The 20,160-nt window shown below is 50.0% G+C and overlaps 7 protein-coding genes across 7 annotated transcripts; 5 read left to right on the top strand and 2 right to left on the bottom strand.

Annotated features, from left to right (window-relative positions):
• Positions 1–11: 11 nt before the first annotated feature.
• Positions 12–638, top strand: COCMIDRAFT_28218 (uncharacterized protein; the record flags this gene model as incomplete). Its single annotated transcript, XM_007691971.1, has 2 exons — positions 12–421; positions 530–638. 2 exons carry the CDS (start codon positions 12–14, stop codon positions 636–638), a joined length of 519 nt encoding a protein of 172 aa, XP_007690161.1.
• A 1,225-nt stretch (positions 639–1,863) lies between these two features.
• Positions 1,864–4,095, bottom strand: COCMIDRAFT_38739 (uncharacterized protein; the record flags this gene model as incomplete). The annotated part of the gene is made up of 3 exons (XM_007691977.1): positions 1,864–1,891; positions 2,160–3,903; positions 4,059–4,095. 3 exons carry the CDS (start codon positions 4,093–4,095, stop codon positions 1,864–1,866), a joined length of 1,809 nt encoding a protein of 602 aa, XP_007690167.1.
• Positions 4,096–5,234: 1,139 nt separating this feature from the next.
• COCMIDRAFT_38738 (uncharacterized protein) lies at positions 5,235–6,803 on the top strand (the record flags this gene model as incomplete). Its single annotated transcript, XM_007691976.1, has 1 exon — positions 5,235–6,803. One exon carries the CDS (start codon positions 5,235–5,237, stop codon positions 6,801–6,803), a length of 1,569 nt encoding a protein of 522 aa, XP_007690166.1.
• A 449-nt stretch (positions 6,804–7,252) lies between these two features.
• Positions 7,253–8,611, top strand: COCMIDRAFT_38737 (uncharacterized protein; the record flags this gene model as incomplete). The annotated part of the gene is made up of 1 exon (XM_007691975.1): positions 7,253–8,611. The coding sequence occupies one exon, from the start codon at positions 7,253–7,255 to the stop codon at positions 8,609–8,611; it is 1,359 nt and encodes a 452-aa protein (XP_007690165.1).
• A 1,159-nt stretch (positions 8,612–9,770) lies between these two features.
• On the top strand, positions 9,771–11,435 carry COCMIDRAFT_101188 (uncharacterized protein; the record flags this gene model as incomplete). The annotated part of the gene is made up of 1 exon (XM_007691989.1): positions 9,771–11,435. The coding sequence occupies one exon, from the start codon at positions 9,771–9,773 to the stop codon at positions 11,433–11,435; it is 1,665 nt and encodes a 554-aa protein (XP_007690179.1).
• A 299-nt stretch (positions 11,436–11,734) lies between these two features.
• On the bottom strand, positions 11,735–14,263 carry COCMIDRAFT_101193 (uncharacterized protein; the record flags this gene model as incomplete). Its single annotated transcript, XM_007691988.1, has 3 exons — positions 11,735–12,235; positions 12,299–14,100; positions 14,158–14,263. The coding sequence occupies 3 exons, from the start codon at positions 14,261–14,263 to the stop codon at positions 11,735–11,737; spliced, it is 2,409 nt and encodes an 802-aa protein (XP_007690178.1).
• A 2,114-nt stretch (positions 14,264–16,377) lies between these two features.
• On the top strand, positions 16,378–20,067 carry COCMIDRAFT_38734 (uncharacterized protein; the record flags this gene model as incomplete). Its single annotated transcript, XM_007691974.1, has 4 exons — positions 16,378–16,427; positions 16,476–16,884; positions 16,958–17,359; positions 18,223–20,067. The coding sequence occupies 4 exons, from the start codon at positions 16,378–16,380 to the stop codon at positions 20,065–20,067; spliced, it is 2,706 nt and encodes a 901-aa protein (XP_007690164.1).
• Positions 20,068–20,160: the final 93 nt, after the last annotated feature.

The raw sequence follows: 20,160 nt of genomic DNA, 5'->3' as shown, positions 1-20,160 counted from the left end.
CATCATCAACAATGGTCTCATTCACCACGCTCCTCACCCTCGCCGCAGGTGCCCTAGCCACACCCGTCACTCCCGCGCTGACGTCTCGTGGCATCGATATCCCCGCAAACTGGACCTGGCACGTCAGCGGCTGGGAAGCCGGATGCCAACGCCGCGGCTGCTACTACAACTTCAACGTGACGATCCCCAGCGTGCGCGCCGCCATTGGCGGCGGCAAGTACTACTGCAACGGCTACGAGAACGGGTGGTACCGCAAAGGCAACTGGTATGAAGAGTGCACGCTGCTGGAGGTTGCGCCTGGCGAGTTTTTGTCAGAGGCAAACAATACGGTTGCGGCGAAGCTGAGTGAGCAGGTGGGCGATGATCCGACGCCAAATGAGATTCTGGTTAGTTTTGTGTGGAATGGGTATGAGCCGACTGGGTAAGTTTTTTTTTTGTTTTTTTCCGTCCTCCATATCTACTACTACTCGGTTATACGGGAGAAAATGAGCAGTAACTAACGTGTGTGTGTGCCTTTTTTTTGGTATAGACGCCCCTCGTACAACTTCTCTGGTTCTGCTCCGACTGTGTACAACCAGTTTGTTAGCCCTACTCTGGAATTTGACATTACTCCTTCTAGCGTTTTCGCTGTCGCGTAAGCGAGAGAAGAGTAGTAGCATGTCCGAGGAGAAGCGTAAATAATGAGTTTGAAATGCGGCAACGAATAAAACGATAGTGTTTTTTGTGTTCGTTATTACGCGGGTACTACATAGAGTTGAGGGTATCCGTTTAGTGTGTAGCGTATCAGACAATCTTTCTCGAAAAAATAATAGAATATTCCAACATGTACAACTCCAATTATACGTATGATATCGAATGAATGAAAGAAGCAGTTCGAGTACAAACATGGACGATCTTTGTATCTACCGTGACATGTATGTTGAGTCTAATGCAATAGTCCATCAAACAATCCCACGGCAACAAAGCTTCATTGCGTTAAGCCTGCGATGCGCACATGGTATCCCCCTACATACCGAGTATTTGTAGTTCCGCCAATAGGAGCTACTACTACCCCGAAAGATCATATCGTGTGTAGTATGATCATCTTTAGCGTGACATGAACGTACCATTTTTTCTTGTGTTATCTCGCTATTCAACACTCACATAAACATATGGAGCGTCAATTTGTACTCGAATCAACGAGTACAAAGAAATTTCGAAGAAAGTATGGTATGGAAAAAAAGCGAATATTCATAGATTTCTGATCTTTGGGAAGAAGGTGCGTCTTTCAGTAGCGATACATTGGACTCTTTTCATCCCTCGAAATCATGTTGGCAAAGGGAACCAAGGGGGATCAGTTAGTCGACCAGCCTCGTACTCGTAATCCCTAATCTTGTGCCGGTATACAGGGTTACTTGTGACCCTTGGGCAGAAGCTATCGTCTAGATCTGAGCATAAGGCGAGGGCTTCATGTGCACCAGATCAATCTTGCCATTGATAATCTTTTCAGTCCACCTAGCTGTTCTCTTTGGCCTTGGGTTCTCGTTCATCTAGCTACCTATTGAATGGTGCAGGGAAAAGGAAAAAGGCAGTCGTATCCACCATAGTAAGACTCGTGGCTCGATACTAACTACACTCGTGCAATATCTGCGAGTTAAATGGCGCAAGATGTTTTTTTTTTCCTTCTTTGTCGCAAAGGAGAATGTAACTCTACGAATATGTTCAAGGATATATGTACACATCAAGAACTTGAGAGAGAAGTTATTATGATGAAGGGACAAGATACTAGGTATTTGAATTTAAGAAATATAAAGTGATATGTATTGATTGAAATTTCGTCTAGTGATTGAATGGAAATAAGCTATAAAAACGAGGGGGCTATCGTTATTCGTCGATCTGACATGAAGGACACCTATCGTGACACGTTGTTATATCTATTCTAAGAGAGAGTGAAGTTTCCGTTCCCTGGCCCATATCCATCATTGGCGTTGTCTCCGTCTCCATCATCTCCGTCATCTCCGTCGTCTCTGTCTCCGTTATCGGCATCGCTGGCATCGTCGGGACCGTCGGCGTCAGTTGCATTGTAGCCACCGACTCCGTTGATCGTATAATTACCGTATGCGCAGTCATCATCAAGGTCATCATCAAAGTCATCGTCGCCATCGATATCTCCTCCATACCACTCTACGTCCATGTCTCGGACAGAGTTGATTCCACGGTAGATCTCTCCACCGTACTTGTGGTATGTGTTCCAGTCATCAATGAAAACGACGTCCAGGCCGACACTGTTATAGAGCGATGTGATCGTCTGGGCAAAAACATCTGTGCCGTTGACGAGGGGACCCCATGGGTTGGGCGCGACGTATGTGTCGAAGCCAGTCAAGACGAGGCCATCGATGACGCCAGGGATCAAGGCGCCAACTTTGAGTGCATCAGTTCCGTTAGCGATGGAGGTAGTGTTAGAGAGGCTCAAGCTAGCGCGCTTGAATAGGGCGGGAAGGCGAATAATCTCGTCGTCGGTGACGCCGGTCGCTTGCTTGAGAATTTGCAAGTTAGCCTCAATGCGCTTGGCGCATTGTTCCTGCACGGAGATGAAGTCCTGGTTGGCGAGTATTTGATTGATGGTGGTAGACTCCACAGGGATAGGCTGGCAAGCAAAGTTGTTACAGGGACTCGGTGAAACCGTGTCGTTACGAGAAAAAACACGTTGTGAGCCCTGTCCACTAGCTTTGATCTGCTGGAGCATATTAACACCCACCTTAGGATCACTAACCATAATAACCCAACCACGCTCTGAATCGAAGGGCACGAATTGAATGAACTCGCTAACATGGCCGACGAGTAGCCAGTCAGTATCGAGAAGAAGAGGATCTTGGGTTTCCTGGGCCCGGAAAAACGGTAGCAAAGCGTGACTCTGTTTGTCATGATTACCGAGGATTAAACGTCCAGCTGGCCAGGAAGTACCATTAATAAGTTCGTATGGAGGAATAGTCTCGATATTACCGCCGGAATTGATTTCGTCACGTGATCCGCCAAGCTGCTGGACGGCGCCGATGCTAGTGTCTCGGTAGTATTCGAACAACTGTCGACCGGCAACACGCTCGTCCTGCGGACTTCTGATCATGATGCGCAAGCTGATGGGACCATCAGGACCAGGCATAGAAGCGAACCCCGGTACCATGAAGTCCTGAGCCCAGATGTCATCGCTCCCGGAGAAGAAGTAAAAGTCGTCGTCGTCTTCTAGGCCAGTATCGTTGACGGCGGCCTTGAGTTGCTGGTTGAAACGGTTGAGATATGGAGTGCTAGTTTCATTGCCTTTGACACCAATGAGCTGCTGCACAGGGTCGAGGTGTGAGTGGGTAAGAACGGGGGCAACGCGCAGCATGACACTATCGGACGATGTGCCATTACTAGAACTCTGGACATCGAAAGTCACAAGGGCGCGGCCATCCCAACCACTGGGACGACGTACATCCCGGCCGTCAATGCCAAGGACAAGACCCTTGCGGAGTGCGGCTGCGCTAAAGGTAGTATTGCCGTCAACGTATATCCAAGTACTATTGCAGCTTGGCTGGTAGAAGATTCTAACATTGCTGCGCTGGACTTGGTCCTTTATATAGACGCGGCCAGAAGCACCATCAGGGAGGCCGGGCATAGGGACTGTAAGGAGTGGAGCAAGGAACTGCTCGGAGCGTAGTATGTTGTCAGAGGCGTCATTACAACGGTCGAGCTTGTCATTGCCTACGGCAGAGCCCTTGAGAAGGGCGTTGGAGCAACGCTTATCCGTGTCCCCTATGTTGGGGAGGAAGATGGCGCCCGAGTCGGCAGTCCACGTGGCTTTGGCGTTGGAGTCGTTGGTGCCTATGAGGTCGATGAGGCCGTCGCGGTCAGTGTCAGCTCGGATATCGGCTTTGAGACTAGTGGCTGGTGGTGCAAATGCAGATGCAGATGCAGATGCGTCGTCGCATGAATCATCACGTGGAAGCACTCTCGCAAGGGCAAAGGGCGCAAGGGCTAGACCATCTTAGCATGATGCATATCACGTGTGAAACAGTGCGGTCAGAGGTCTGGGTGCTTACAGAAACTTGACAGAGCAAGCAGCGCTTCGAGACGCATCTTACCTAAGTAAGCTCAAACAAGCTTTATGTTTTGACTTGTTCCGTGTGTATGTACTGGTGGCTGAAAGTGGTGGTTTCAATGCTAAGTACTGCGTCCAAGTACTATGCACATACTTCTTTATATTCCCGCTCCCTCCTCGTACACTACTACGCCAACTCAGCTGCTTCGCTCTTGGTTCATTTCTCACTCATCGCATACGTAGACAGGTCGTCACCCTCGCAGCGTATACACACAAGTCGCCGCCCAGCGCCCAGCGTATAGTTGATGGCAGTGCGCTAAGCCGCATTCGGCCATATCCAATCTACTCGATTTGGTAAACGACGACTCGCTTAAGGCCGAGCTGACGCTGCTTTGCGACTCTTGTTGTGGCAACGTGCGGAAGCTTAAAATAGGACGAGTGTCCCGATTGGCTGACTTACCCGGCTTGGAGTGAATGCACTCTGTCTATACGCGCTGGCCAACCACAGCCGCCAAAATACCGCCGCATCAGGCCGACTTGCCGGCCCATAACGGAACTGCGCCCCCCCTTCCACGTTTTCCTGGAGACACCCTACGACTCTCGAGGATTCTTATGATCGTGGCTCCTACATGACCTGCACCGTCTTAGTCAAGACTCTCACAACCGCCGAGCTTCCACGATGTACATCGACAATCTGACCCGTCCGCTATACGCGACAACCAATGATAGCCTCTTGGGTTTACCAGTCCGATCCAAGGCTCCTCGAGTGCGCGCATTCTCACCAAAAGTCCGCACAGGATGTATTACATGGTAAGTTACTTCAAGATTCGAGATAAAGAATGGTTGCTGGTGGTTTGCCTCTTATCATCTCTGCCATCCTGACCCCATTACCCATTCGCCAGCCATCTGCACAAGACATCGTAAAATAGCTCGCAGGGCGAACTTTGCGACGGCTGCTGCTCATCTTCGACGATACCTTGAAAGCCACTGCTATGAAATTTTTGTTAACGCTTTGTGACAGCAAGTAAGTGTGCTCCAGTGTCATCTAGAGAAAGGCCTACACTCTTCATGTGTTCGTGAAGATACCTTCACCTACCTCGCCACATGGCCGCCGCTCTTCGGGCAAATACGAGAAGAGTGGAGTATCGTGCATTACTCCACCTATCAGGTTAAAGTCATGCTGACAAGACCCTTCTTCACCCCTAGAATTCGCAGGAAAAAATGCGACGAAGAAAAACCAACCTGCCGCCGATGTAGAGACAGTCAAGTCAAGTGTGATGGATATGCACCTATACCAGCCGAGAAGAAGAAATCGCCTTTGCAAAAAGTTGCGTCTGCAAAGGCAAAGAAGAGAACCATCCAGGCCACTCCCGAAATGGTCCAAACCGTCGTTAAGCATTCACAGCCACGTTTTTTAATTCCAGGTAATAGACTGAACCTCGACATCGACGGTGGTGTGTACGACCGCATGTTTTTCCACCACTTTCGCTCCATTACCATGGTCGACTTTGTCCGTCTCGCCAACCCCAAAGACTTCTGGTCCCAGAGGGTACTCCCCATGTGCCATGCCGAGCCCGCTGTGCGAAATGCGGTTATTGCGCTCGGCGCAGCCCACTACGTCTACCTACAAAGGCTCTCGACACCTTGCCCAGGAGACACTGACGCATCCATGACCCATTTTGAGTGTGTCGCAACGCAGTATTACAACAATGCCATTGGACAACTCGTAACGCTCAACGACGGCAACAGTTCATCACTTTGGGATTCGCAACTCAAGATCCTCACTTGCTGCCTACTATTCGTCTGTCTGGAGAATATCTTCGGCCGCACCGACGAAGGACTCCGTCATATGCAAGCCGGCGCTCGCCTCCTCGAAACCTTCGACTTGTCTACCGTCCCACCCAATTTCCGACAACTAATACAGGAGATTGCAACCGTCTTGCTTCACTTTTGCGTCGACGTATCTTACCTCGACGACGACTTCGACGTCCCGAATATGTTGCCATATGTGGCGCCTATGGTGGAACTTGATGACAGTGTACAACCATTTGCCAGCCTCGCAGAAGCCAAAGACGCCATGTGGGACCTAGATGTTAGAATGACCTACATCGAGTGTCCCGATAACGAATCAGATGGAATACCTGACAAAGACTACTACATGCCCGACAATATGAATGAACTCATCGAGCCGTTCGAGCGATGGAAGACCAAGTTCAATCTTCTCGTAGCATCTCAGATCGACAATACAGATGTCCCGATAGAGATACAAAGAGAGACACTGACCCTAATGCTTCGCCGCGCTGTATGGGAAGTCATCATGCCCATCAGAGCCGATAACGAAGCCGAGGAACTGGCGAGGCTTCAACGCGAGCTGGTTGATATGGCAGAGCTCTTATACAGCATCGAGACTTCATGGCTGGATCGACCTATATTCACACTGGACAGTGACACCATCCCTGCCCTGTATTTCGTTGGCTTGTCCTGCGAAGACCCTGCCTTGGCTCAGCGCATTCTCGCTCTCATGCGTGGTTCCCGAAGAAGAGAAGGACCCTGGGATAGCTGGAAAGTGGCAGACAGGCTTGAAGCCGAGTTACTGAACCCTAGCCCTTGCCCGTTTAAGAGCGGTTCGGATTCTTCTTCATCATGCAGATCAGGCAGTACCCCGAATTCTGCGGGATCATCTCCATCAAGTGGCACGCCAAATTCCACTGCCTCGTTTTCAGTTTGTAAGACGGAATTTCTTTAGGAATATCATGTAAATTATTTCTTCAATCATCCTTTTTCTTCTTCTCGAGATTTGAACTCGAAGACCGATCGTGCGGGATTCTGACAGTTTCTTTTTGACTCTGCTAGATTACCACATCACCCATTGCAAGTCGGAAAAAAATCCGAAGCTAATATCAACCCCGCCATCTTATTGACGACTCTTTGGTGATCGACAAGCGCCGCCTGTATCCTATCCATACTAGCCAAACATTCCAATGTAAGTTTTTTTTTTCGTTTCTTTGCGAATCAATGCTTGATCGAGATCAAATCACGATTCAGCGTCAGCCTCGTATCACAAGGCTCTGCCCATGTCGGCTCTCAATATCTGCAGTGGAGAGATATTCGTCATTGCCACGGAAAAAGACACAGTACGGATATTTATAAGCCTCCGTATAGCAGTGGCATTGCCTCGTTACCTCGATATCCATCATGGCTACACTACAACTTGCATCCTGGGCTACCAATCTGACATATAGCAGCCTCACTAGCAGTGTGCTTGCAGCTGCTAACAAATCCTTCTTCAACTGGGCTGGATGCGCAATCGGCGGCTTTCCTTTCCAGGCTGCACCGCAGATTGCACTCAACGTCACACTCTCTGCGTTCTCAGGGCCGCCAACGTCTTCGATTCTGGGCGCAAACGATTCTACCTCACAAGCTCTTGGGGATGCTCAAACTGCAGCTCTGATAAACGGCATCACCAGCCATGTTGATGATTACGACGATACGCATCTTGAAACTATCATCCATCCTGCCGGGCCCGTTGCAAGCGCGCTCTTAGCAGTAGCTGAAGCACATGGACCTATCACTGGCCATGAGTTCATTACTGCATTTGTGGCAGGCATAGAGGCGGAATGCAAATTGGGATTATCTGTCTCGCCCGAGCACTACGATGTGGGATGGCACATTACTTCCACAACAGGATCCATTGGCGCAGCCGTCGGTGTAAGCAAACTTCTCCGGTTGAACACTACGCATATGCAACACGCTATCGGAATTGCTGCTACCCAAGTGGTGGGGATGCAAGTGTATTTCGGATCGGACACTAAATCTTTCCATATTGGCCGCGCTGCACAAGGCGGTATTCTAGCTGCGCTGCTCGCAAAGAATGGCTACACTTCTTCTCTCGAAGCCCTCGAAGCCAAATATGGATGGCTTCATGTTGTCAGCACGCGGGAAAATGCAACAGCGTATTTTGATCAGCTGGGAAAGATATGGGAAATCGAGAAGAACACCTTTAAACCTTATCCTTGTGGAATCGTCATGCATCCGACCATTGATGCTGCCATCTACCTCCGCAATGAGACACTATTGCGGAGTCGTTCAATCGAAGACATCGATACCGTACAACTTCGTGTCAACCCCGAAGTTCTCATCCTGACCGGAAAGAAAGAGCCACGGACTGGACTTGAGGGCAAATTCAGCATCTACCACGCTGCCGCAGTGGGTCTGGTGTACGGAGAAGCGAGACCTACTCAGTTCACCGATGGCGTCGTCAAAGACCCAACCGTAATAAGTGGACGCAATAAAGTCACTGCAACCGAAGATGAAGGCGTATCCCGGTCCGAAGCATACGTCACTTTGACCTTCAAGGACGGTACAATACTACAAAAGCACATCGAGCATGCCAAGGGAAGTATTCAGAATCCACTTACCGAGGAAGAGTTGAAAAAAAAGTTCATTGAGCAAGTGAGCTTGGCAATTGGGCCTGATCGTGCGTTAGGTGCGTATGCGTCGTTTTCAAACGTGCTGGAAATGTCCGATGTCGCGGCCATTCGACATACGTATTAGCATTCAGGGACATGAGATCCGTCTAGGTGGTGACCATTGGGGCTACCACCAGGTTACGTGGGCCATTCGATGGGAAACTCGACCACTTGTAGTGTTAGTTCTTTCACATCAAGCCGGTGCTGCTGATTAGGCGCTGTCTGTTTATTGAAACTTCTTACTGATCATATCAATTTTGACAACATATTGCTAATGCTGATTCACTGTTAATACATGTTCCTATTTTTCAAGCTCACTTGGCGCTTCATGTCTGTATACTCTCTCGGGCTATTTTTTCGCTGTCCCCATCTTTTCTTTAACCCTGCAGTTAAATCAGAACACCTTGATGCTTCGCAAGTCTAACAACAGTACATGACTACGCAGGGATATGCCAGAAGGGATGGATTGAATCTCCAGCCGATCTTACTTGCCAAAACAGGTAAATGCACCTTCATGTGATGGTAGGTTTGCCCTTACACAGTATGTCGTGTGTACTGTTGATCACTAGCAAGGGTTTACCTTAGCTAGACCTTAAGATGAGAATGTATAGCAAAAGTTTTCGAGCATGTACTTGTATCCCTGTCAGTATCATCAGCAAGTGACACCTGCGCTCTAGTCAAGAATGAGGCAAAGTCTCTCAATCATTGATGGTCAAAGCGTCCTCATAGGCGCCCACGACCACAATACGCATTCGTTGTGTGTCCGGATGATAACATGCTTATGCTAGAACTTATATTGATTCAGAAGTTTCTCATAGAGATCGCCCATAGTCTTAGCTACGGCTTCTAGGAGTTCATCGCACGAGGATTCTGGGCAATGGTTCAGACTCAACAAAGAAATCTACATCCAATGTCCCTACACTGCGGTCACTCTCTTCGTGTCGTTTGACACGTCATCTCAGATAAGATGAACTAACGGAGCCTTTTGGGTATTTGAGAAAACGGTATCAATCAGGGATGGTGAAAGATTGACCCACTTTACGGCACGTGACAAGCCACAGTTTGTGGAGCCAAGATTTCGAGGCGGTGACATATGGCAGAAATAATTCTAGGACTGCTGAACATGCACGAACCGACTTCTCCACGCGCAACCCAAATCTCGAATTCTTTTGCTTCCCTGCCCTACAAACTCAGTTGCGATATTTATTGCGGAAATTTAAGAGATACACTGCAGCGTCACAATCATGGCTTCCGGACGCAAGCCTGAAGCCAGGACTTCGCAACCGGGGCGCAAGTCGCAAAACAGCGCACTGATGGACGAAGACGCTCGCGCAGTCGCAGAATTCACCGAGAAAGCCACACAACAATATGGTCGCGGCGACCGGATACGGCCGAAATCAGTCAAAGATAAGAAGCTTCGGGCAAATGTGAAGTCTCTCGAGTCGAAGAACAAACAGGCGGCGATAGAAGCAAAAACTGTCGAAGTCCTGCTTGAGAACAATGCTGGACTGCTGGAGCCGGAAAATGAGTTGGAAAGGACATACCGCGTTCGGCAAGACGAGATCAAGCGGGAGGTTGGCCTAGAGACGGCAAAAAAAGGGTTCGAGTTGCGATTAGACGGCCTTGGGCCGTACGATGTGTGCGAGTACAGTCGCAATGGGCGCGATTTGCTGATTGCGGGCCGGAAAGGTCATGTCGCAACGTTTGACTGGAGAGCCGGAAAGCTGGGCTGCGAACTACAACTCAACGAGACGGTGCGCGATGCACGATGGCTACATACAAGCAACCAGAAAAACTTCGCTGTTGCACAAAAGAAATGCGTCTACATCTACTCAGGCGACGGTGTTGAAATGCATCAGCTCAAGAACCATTCTGAGGCGACGCATCTCGAATACCTTCCGTACCACTTCCTCCTCGCCTCAGTATCGACAGCGGGCATAATACGATATACAGACGTTTCGACCGGTCAATCGCTGCCACAGCTCTACACCAAACTTGGCCCCGCCACAGCGCTCGCGCAAAATCCACAAAACGCAATCCTTCACGTTGGCCACCAAAAGGGTCTTGTCACACTGTGGTCGCCGAATAGCGCCACACCCCTCGTCAAGCTCCTCCCGCACCGTGGGCCTGTACGAAGCATTGCCATAGATAGATCAGGCACCTACATGGTCAGCACCTCTCAAGACCGGCGCATGTCCGTGTGGGACATTCGCATGTTCAAAGAAATGCACCAACACCACCTGCGTGTCCCAGGCACCACTCTCTCCATTTCCGATCGCAACCTTACTGCAGTAGGCTACGGAACTCAAGTCTCTATTTATAAAGATGACATCTTCCGACGCAGCCCCGAAGATCAATCACAACCCAAGATGCCATATATGGGATGGGGCGGCCAAGGGCTCGATGTTGGCCGAGTGCGCTTCTGTCCTTTTGAAGATGTACTTGGTATATCTCATGACCGCGGCTTCTCCTCCATTATCGTTCCCGGATCCGGAGAGCCCAACCCCGATTCCCTTGAACCGGGCACCAACCCCTACGAAACCTCCAAGCAACGCCGCGAAACCGAAGTCCATGCCCTCCTCGAGAAGCTCCAACCCGAGATGATCGCGCTCGACCCCAACTTTGTCGGTAACCTCGATCTGACGTCGCACGAGGAGCGGCAAAAGGAGTACCGCGCGCAGCGGGGTGAACGCGAACCAGACAAGGTGGATCTGCTGAAAAAGAGGGGCAAGGGAAGGAACTCGGCACTGAGGAGGTACCTAAGGAAGAACGGCAACAGAAACGTTATTGATGCAGAAAAGGAGCGCGCACGCGAGGCGCTCAAGAATATGCAGAAGAGGCAGATTGAGCGCAAAGAGAAGATGAAGAAGGAATACGGCCCTGCGCTTGAGCGATTTGCAAGGAAGTAGGGTGGTGAGGAGAAGGCGCTACCCCCGAAAAAAAAGCATTTTTCCCACTGCATTTGCATGGCGTCTTCCTGTCTCTTTTCTTTTTTATGTAGTTAAGATACCTTTTATACACTATTGGAAATTGACTGATTGCAGCAACGATGTAAATGGCATAGTATGAACGTAGCAAGATGTTTACTTCCAAAAAAAGAACGCCTTGTCCATTTTTGACCTATCTAGAATGCCCATTGATATCATAAACCTCATGTTTCCTTCATCACATTTACGACAAGGAAGCGGTAGCCATATTTACTTCACTGCTACTCCAACTCGCCCCTCCAAGCCCTCGCACTTCTCGGCCAAACCCTCTTGTACAGACTGACAGCGACGGCATCCATTGGATTAATCTTGCCATCAAAGGTAGCCTTGAAGTAACCATGCGTACCCAGACTCTCCTTGATGAAACCGCTTCGTCCGCGCTTGGTCCATAGCGGCAAGCTCTTGAACCACTTGACGTCTGTGTCGTTGAAGAACATGTAGCGCACGGTGACGACACGCTTGTTGATCTTGTAAGGGTGACCGGTCAAGATAATGCGCTTGGCTACGATGCGGTTTGTTGATGGAGGAAGAGATGTTCCTGTTGCGATTAGGCGGAGTGGGGAGGGGTGCTCGGGTGTAGGTGTTGTGCGAGTGAAGTAGAGAAGCGGGACGTTGCCCCATGTGAGGGGGCCAATAAAAGTCGCAATCGCTGATTGTCCTGGGTGCAGATAACGGGCAAATTTGTGTACGTTGTTAGGCGTGTTGCCTGCGTTTGAGAAAAGCTGCGAGCAATGTAAGTTAGAGTCATGTCTTATGGAGCGTGTTAGGAAACTGCTTCGACTTACAGGGTTAATTACGATCCTCCTTGCACCACATTGTACAATCAACTCTGTCTTTGACTTTATGGGAGACTCGTGCTCGGAGCTAAGCAGAATGCTGTAGTTGCATGCTGTTCGCTTATGCTCATGCCTGAGTAGTGAGAACATGGCCATTGGCCGCGATCCGTTCGCTTGGAACTGCAAGGGAACTCCTCGAATGTGCACGCTCACTCGAGTACCGGCCTTGACACCCCCAGCCCATGCTTCACGCATGAATTTGGTGGCGGTGCGCTTGTAGTCGGAAATCTCAAGCAGCCGTTGCCACTCCTCAGGTTCGTATGGTCGATCTTCTTCCGTGTCCCATACACTGGTCTTCAGGCTTTTCAATCCTCGGTAACGGATAAGACGCTCACGTGCATTGACATTCGGGTGTAGCTCAATCTCGTCGGGAAACTCCAAATCCTCGTCCGCTTCGTTTTTCCTCGATTTGCGGTACTCCTCGATTTGTGCCGCCTCGTCCTCTGGTGATGGATCCATGAACATCTCAGACTGGGGATACTCTGATGGCGCACCCTCAGTCATTGCTTTTCCGTCGAGATCCATACCCTCCACACCGTCCGCTGGATGGGCGGGCTGGCTCTGGTTATCTTGTCCGTCATCCATGTCAAAATCCTCAAGGTCGGAGCCCGAATCAGACATGTCATCTAGGTACCAGGCGGCCTGGTAGTTACTAGTACCCCTTGGCAATCGCCTCTTCTGTTTGGGGGCAGTCTCTTCTTCTTCGTCTGAGAAGTAATGGTGATCGTCAAGCAGGACACCTTTTCGCTCAGAAGGGGCGACAGATGTGGCGTAGTTGGTTACATCGTCCATGAGTGTTTCTTCAGGGGCGAGTTCTGCCAAGTCGTCTTGGTCTTCAGTTGGTCGCTCCAAGGTATCATCAGTAGAATCAACGGCCATTTCTTCATCTTTAGTCTTCTTTCGCGACTCTAGCGGGGCAGCGATAATCTTTTCAACTTGGAATTCGCCCCAATCTCCAACCTGGACAAGCCGGTCTGCCTTGAGTCCAAGTCCCCGAACTACACCGGTGACAACGACCTCGCCAGTCCCATCCTCGCTGACGGCCGACTTTCCTCCGGGCCAAGTGATATCCTCAATGAACATGTAGCTCCTCTGATCTCTCCACCGAACGCCTTTCGTAGTAGTTGTGCATAGTGATCGGACAAGGTTCGCCCCCTCTTGTCGGTTGTCGAGAGAGTACACACGGTCGGTTGACGGTAGCCAGTGGGTAATGTACGATTTGAGCGATGAGATGACAGAAGGTCTTTGTTTGGCAGGTTCGATCTTGTCCAATCCTTGGACTACGGTAAAGGTGTTGGAGATACCCTGGCTTTCCACCGACTTGAGTATCAACTCGCCCTCTTCATCCACTTCTTCATTCGCTGACAGGACAAAGACAACAAAGTCGGCAATGCGGCAAGCGTCGAGAGCGGTCAACAAATCCCTCTTGACAACCAGGTATTGCACCTTTTGCTTGAAGCGATCGACATTGGTCCTGGTCCAACCAGCCTCGGGCACGTCATCGTCAATGTCGAGGCTGGAGTTGAGGCTGCGCACGGCGGCAGCGGCAGAAGTATCGGAACAGAGGGGGACGACGGCGGCGATTCGGGGGGCACCATCCTTGCCGGCGAAGACATTGGTCGATTTTGCGTGCTCGTGGTCCTTGTTGATGCGCATCTGCTTGGCGCGGTTGCGGCGGTCGAATTTGTTCATAACCTGCTGGTGGGGTGTCTTGCGGCTGCCGAACTCGAAGGAGAGGGAGTTCACCTTGCCTGTAGAGCCATGTTAGAGGGAGGACTGAGTTATGAAGCAAATTGCTCAGCACTTACCCTTGCTCTGCTCCTTGAGCGCACCCTTTGTGGCATGGCGGGACTTGAAGCCCTTCTTGTCCTTCTTGGTGGTGCTGCGGTGGTGATGCGACTCCATTGGGGCCATGTTTGCGCTGCCACCTGCCTTGAAGCGAAAAGGTATCGACGCCACTGTGAATGTGAATATCGACGACTGTCGGGACTTGCAGCGCTGGGGTTGGTGGGGGGCGAGCGCCGGACGGGCGATAATTTTGTTATCGTCTTATCGAGAATAATTTTGGCTCCTCGGCTGTGGCGTCATGCCTGGGATCCCTGTCTTTCTGCGCCCCCCACCAGCCATAAGCTCGTCTGAACATGCATCCAAGCCACACATGGACAATGACGGATGCATCGGCCTTTTCTCATGTACACTTTATATCCTGACCTTGGTGAAGATAGAAAAAACAACTACAAGATCGCCCGGTTCGACATGGTCTGCACAAGGTCTAAAAACACGTCTATCGACATGGCCAACTAATACTTATGGATAGCGCGTCTTCTGCCAGGAAACACTCGCATTATTCTTTACTGAAAAGATACAGGATCAACATTACATGCAGTAGCATACTAGACATCCATTGAAAGTTACTTCATAAAATTATCGTGTTCCTCCCAGAATTCACGCCAACAATCAAGCAGATGATGTCTAACAGAAGATATTACAGATGTGTCGAGACAAGTGACGGAGACTCCATTGATGGATGAGGTGACGATGATAGAGCAGTATGCGTGAGACGTTGGAGGAAGCACATGGGTACCGAAACACGGCATGGAACACCACATTCCGTACATCCGAAGCCACCGGCGCTTTATTGGCAATACGGCTATGATGGTCGCGGCCTCCAAGATTAAGTTCGGATCCTCGTTGCATCCATGGTATTGACTTGGACTCTCGCCAATCAACAACCATGTACGCACTAATCTGGCAAAGAGAGATTGAGCCCAAGTGCTGTTGTTACAGTGTGCCGCTATTCCAGTAAGCGACTGAGAAGCCTGGCTCCAAACGCCACCTGTTCACTTACATGTAGACGCAATCTCACCGGCTTTGTGCGGATAAGACATAAAAAGCACCTCTGTCGCACTATACCTTCGGTGTTTTTGCTCTGTAGAGCATAAACTTCACCCAGATCTACAACTTCAATTTGATTGATTGATTGCACAAACGTATCTCCTAAAAAGATTTATATTCATCATGCACTTCAAATACCTGTTTGCCGTGCTGGCCACAATGATGACTAGTACATCGGCTCTCAACATTGTAGGTGAAAGACTCTGAGGGTAGATAGCTGACACTAACTGCCTCATCAGTGCTTTGGTCAGTCAGACTGCGACCAATACGTAAGGGACCATTGTCCTCAAGGTGGTGGTTGCACAAATAACCGTGGAGGCTACTGCCGCTGTGCCTAGGGGCTGAATGAGTTTGTAGCTTCTCTGAGATGGGCGTGCTATAACAAAGCAGTGAGCCGATCGCAGAAGGGTGTTACTTAAACAGAATGTTCCTTCAGCAGATTCGCGTATAGAAGGCCACTTGCGTTTCAAGAAACTGTTGAAGCAACAAAGTCAGTGTTTTCGATATCAGTAGCCCATTCGCGTTTCATGCGTGAATTCTCGTTTGCTTGTTTTTGCATGTCAGTCAACGCGTGACATATGTGCTTCTTAGTATAGCAATATGGTCTATAATTAGCTCAAGTCATTATTTACATATAGCAAAATGAAGAGAAGGAGTTGCTACAGGCTGTGCGGTTCCTTAGATGATGCTGCACCTTTACTGTACTGCTTGGTCTGATTCCATAGTTATGTCCTACGCATGGCTCAACACGCTTTCTCACAAAATTCTATCCCACAACTTGCACAAGACCTTTTGTAGGTAATATCGCCTCTGCTTTTCTTCTTATTAGATCGAAACTTCTCGAAATTCCGCGACTGCATCTAATTTCTTGATTACTTTGTGTGCTAAGTGAGGCACCTGCACGATGCGACGGCCGCTCCTGCCGTTTGTCACCCTTCACTGAGCGCACAGCAAACACCCGCAGGCACTAACTTTCTTCCGCTTCCACACCGCACACTCACTCTTACCGTCAATAGCCACAAGACCTAAATAGCTACACCACCGCAGTGACTGTTACTTCGACACAGCACGCTTGTTGCAGCTAGACGATTCGAGCTTCACAGGCCCAAAGCTTGATCCTCTCACTGCCCATCATGAAGAGCCGCCGCAACCAGGTTCCTTACAACCCAAATGAGATTGAAAGGTATGAGTGACCAGGAACGCACCGACACGGCCTAGCTAACCCTCGCAGTCTCAAGGGCATTGCTCTCCCTGCCAAAATCAAGTGCGGTCGCTGCCAGAAGAACCTTCCCCAAGCAAAGTTCTCCTCAAAGCAGCTTACCGATGCCCGTCGGCAGATCAAGGCCTCAAGTCAGATCAACAAGTCCATCAACTGTCAGAATTGCACAGGCCGGCAAGTAGTTGAGGTTGAATGCACAATGTGTGGAAAGACAAAGGGTCTCGAGGATTTCGCAAAGTCCCAACGCCGCAATCCTGATACGGCAAAATGCTTCGCGTGCGTCGAGGGTCAGCTTGCCAATGAGGCCTTTAACGAGGACAAATACGAAGATCCTGATAAGGCCTTCGTCCCTCCAGATCACTCCAATGGCCAGTATCCTGAGTACTTCGCGGCGGCCACTTCCGACACATCTTCGTCTTATGTATGTATTGAGTTTGGACTTGTCATCCCCAGAGTTATGGCCTTTTTGAGGGGGTATACGCTGACTCTATTAGGACGATGATGACTGGAAGACTGTCAACGAGAACCACTCGTCCAATCGTTCCACAGCCAAGGATGGCGGCATCAAATTGTCGGCTGATTTCCAGCGGGCCATGTCTCTGAAAGGATCTGCTGATGAGAACTTGATTGATTATGAGTACGCTTTCCCCGTTGGCCGTGAAAGGACTGGCAACGACGGCTTGAGCGAAGTTCGCACCAAATCATGGCACACCCAGTCCAGCAAGGCGCCTACTATCAGCTCAACTTCGACTATCAACGCGAATAGTCGTTCATATGTCTCTGCGGCAAGCTCGTCTCACTCGGTTACCTCGAGTGTGGCTGAGCGATCCAGTACTTCTGGGCTTTATCCTAAAGATGAGGATATGACCACTACTGCACCTCGAGGTCCTCTCGTAGTAAGTGCAGCGAATTTCAAACGCCGTAATGTCAACTGTTCAACTAACTGTGCTGTAGAGGCCTATGGGAGATGCTGCCCGCGAGACTGGTCCCCTTGTAGATGCGTGGGGTGATTCAGACGATTCTGATGAAGATGACGGCGATGATGATGATTACGATGATGACGATGACGATACTATCATCTAGACCTTCGTTATCACATCTGATGTCGAGAGCTTAAGGGTATTGGAAGGATGGCACGACTGGGTCGCGAGTAATCATGAACACAAATCTGTGTAATGAAGTTATGTGGATACAAATGCTCGAGACAATGTAATTTTAAAGGATTCTTTTGCGAACTTCATTCTGGCTGAAATCAACCAATCACATGCTTGCATTAGTCCAGGATATCCATTAAAACGTAATCCGCCACTCAATAAAGCAGTGTGTGGGCGGACTGGAAAAGAATCAATTGTCAGGGGTAGACTTTGCTCGATGCAGCAAGTAATTGCCACCACGTGATTGCGCGATTGCCCTGTGGACCCCGGACGCGCCTTCACCACTCACTGTCTCACCCCCGCTTATCGGCCTCCGACTCACTTCAACACCAACTGCCTCCCCTCATCAGGCAATAAGTCGTATCTTGTACAATACACTTCCTTTGCGCTGCTACAAATTGACAAAATGTAAGCCATTAACTTGCACCACATGAACTCAGCGTACAATACTGACGAGTGGCGACAGGAGCGGACGGCGACCAAGAGGAGCGGGTATTCGTGGGCCACACTCAGCGCTGACAGACTTTCTGGCGGTATGTTGACTTCATCCACGAATTTCTGTGATTTGGCTTTATTAAGAACTTGTGCTGATTACACCACACTAGGCAAATAACATTTCCGCACAAGAGATTCGCGATTCGTACCAGCAACGTGTTCGGCAAGCCGAGCAGGATGCAGCGCAAGCCAGTAACAACGAGGAAGGATCTGCAAATGCGGATGCTGAGGACGAAGAGCCTGAAGAAGACCTACAAGCAGAGTCATCTGCAATGGCAGCTGAACGTACTCGCAAACGGAAGCGCGATCAAGATGAAGCTATAGCGAAGATCAAGAAGGGAAAAGCGGCCAAAAAGACGGCCAAGAAGAAGAAGAAGGGTCCGGATGACGACTCAGATTTTGAGGACGTTATGGACATGTACAAGCAGGCCAAACCCCTGCCTGGTCAGCTAGAGAATTGCGAGATCTGCAATAAGCGGTTCACCGTCACGCCGTACAGTAAAGCTGGTCCAGAGGGTGGTCTTCTATGCACACCATGTGGCAAAGAAATGGCCAAGGACGCTAAAGCAGAGAAGAAGGCTAACAAGCCGGTTGTGCGCAAGGGTCGAAGAAAGATTGAGAGTAACCGCCTTGACGGGTTGACTGTGCGCGGGCCAAAGACATTGCAGCAACTCTGCATTGAAAAGTTGGCAAAGCACTCGGAAGATATCGAAGAGCTAGGCGAGATGCCGGAATCGGTCATGAATCGCATCAGCGAGATCTTTTCGAAAAAGCGGGCGATGAACCCCACGACGATGAAGCTCTTCCTGCAGCCCGACATGGAAAATGTTGCTATTCATGAGGCTGCATATCTCGAGACAGAAGATTACGATCAGATATTTGCAGTGTGTCCGACTGTCAAGCGCCTGTCACTCCGTAACTGCTGTCAGTTGAAGGACAGCAACATTGACTACATGATCGAAAAGGCCAAGGCGTTGGAAGAGATCCAGCTGCTGGGAGCCAACCTGGTTTCAAACGACAAGTGGATTGAGTTGTTTATTGCGCGCGGTCACGACCTCAGGGCACTCAAGGTGGAGTGGCTGGATGCAGCCTTTGACGACCAGGTCGTGGAAGCGCTGACTACCTTTTGTCCAAAACTTGACCGGCTGAAGTTAGAGCGATGCAAAAAGATTGGCCCAGAGAGCATTGACGCAATCGCTCGGCTAAAGCACCTTAAGCACCTCACTCTCCGGTTCTACGATACCGTTACGCGCGAGAAGCTAGTGCACCTGATCGATTCTGTAGGCGCTAATCTACAGACATTGTGCCTGGAGCACTTTGTTGACAACACAAGCGAGCCGACTGATGATGTGCTGAAAAGCATCCATGAGCAGTGCCGGAATCTCAGCAAGTTCCGTTTCACAGAGAACCACGAGTGCACCGACGATGGGTACGTGAAGCTTTTCTCAGAGTGGGATAACCCGCCGCTGCGCTACGTTGACGTCAACTCGACACGCGACATGGACAACAGCAACCCGGATGGACCTACAGAGTTGCCCGTTGGGCTCGGAAGTGATGGTTTCCGTGCACTCATGTCACACTCTGGCTCGCGGCTCGAGTATCTCGATGTCTCATCGTGCCGGCACATTTCGCATGCTACGTTTGCAGAAATGTTTGATGGCGTACAGCAGTACCCTCATCTCCGCGAGATCAACGTGTCGTTTTGCCCTGTAGTGGACACGGAGGTTGTAGCGGGGATCTTCCGGTCGTGCCCTGCACTAGTTAAGGTGGTGACGTTTGGGTGCTTCGAGGTCAAGGATGTAATTGTGCCACGGGGCATTGTGCTAATTGGGGCGCCCAAGGCACAGGACCAGATCGAGCAGTTTGGCGACGTGGTGTTTGACTTTGCAAAGGAACTGGAACAGAGTATGGATCAGATGGGTGCCATGAGTCGAGTTGTGCCTGTCATGGGATAGTGAGTTCTGAGAGGTTATGACATGGCTTGTGGGAATGTTTAGTGTTTAGGAGTTACATGGGTAATTATGGCGTCAAGGAAGATACGTGATTTC

The sequence above is a fragment of the Bipolaris oryzae genome, assembly GCF_000523455.1.
Source record: "Bipolaris oryzae ATCC 44560 unplaced genomic scaffold scaffold_115, whole genome shotgun sequence".
Classification (NCBI taxonomy): domain Eukaryota; kingdom Fungi; phylum Ascomycota; class Dothideomycetes; order Pleosporales; family Pleosporaceae; genus Bipolaris; species Bipolaris oryzae.
Note: the sequence above shows the minus strand (reverse complement) of the source record. Positions and strands in the feature narration are given on the sequence as shown.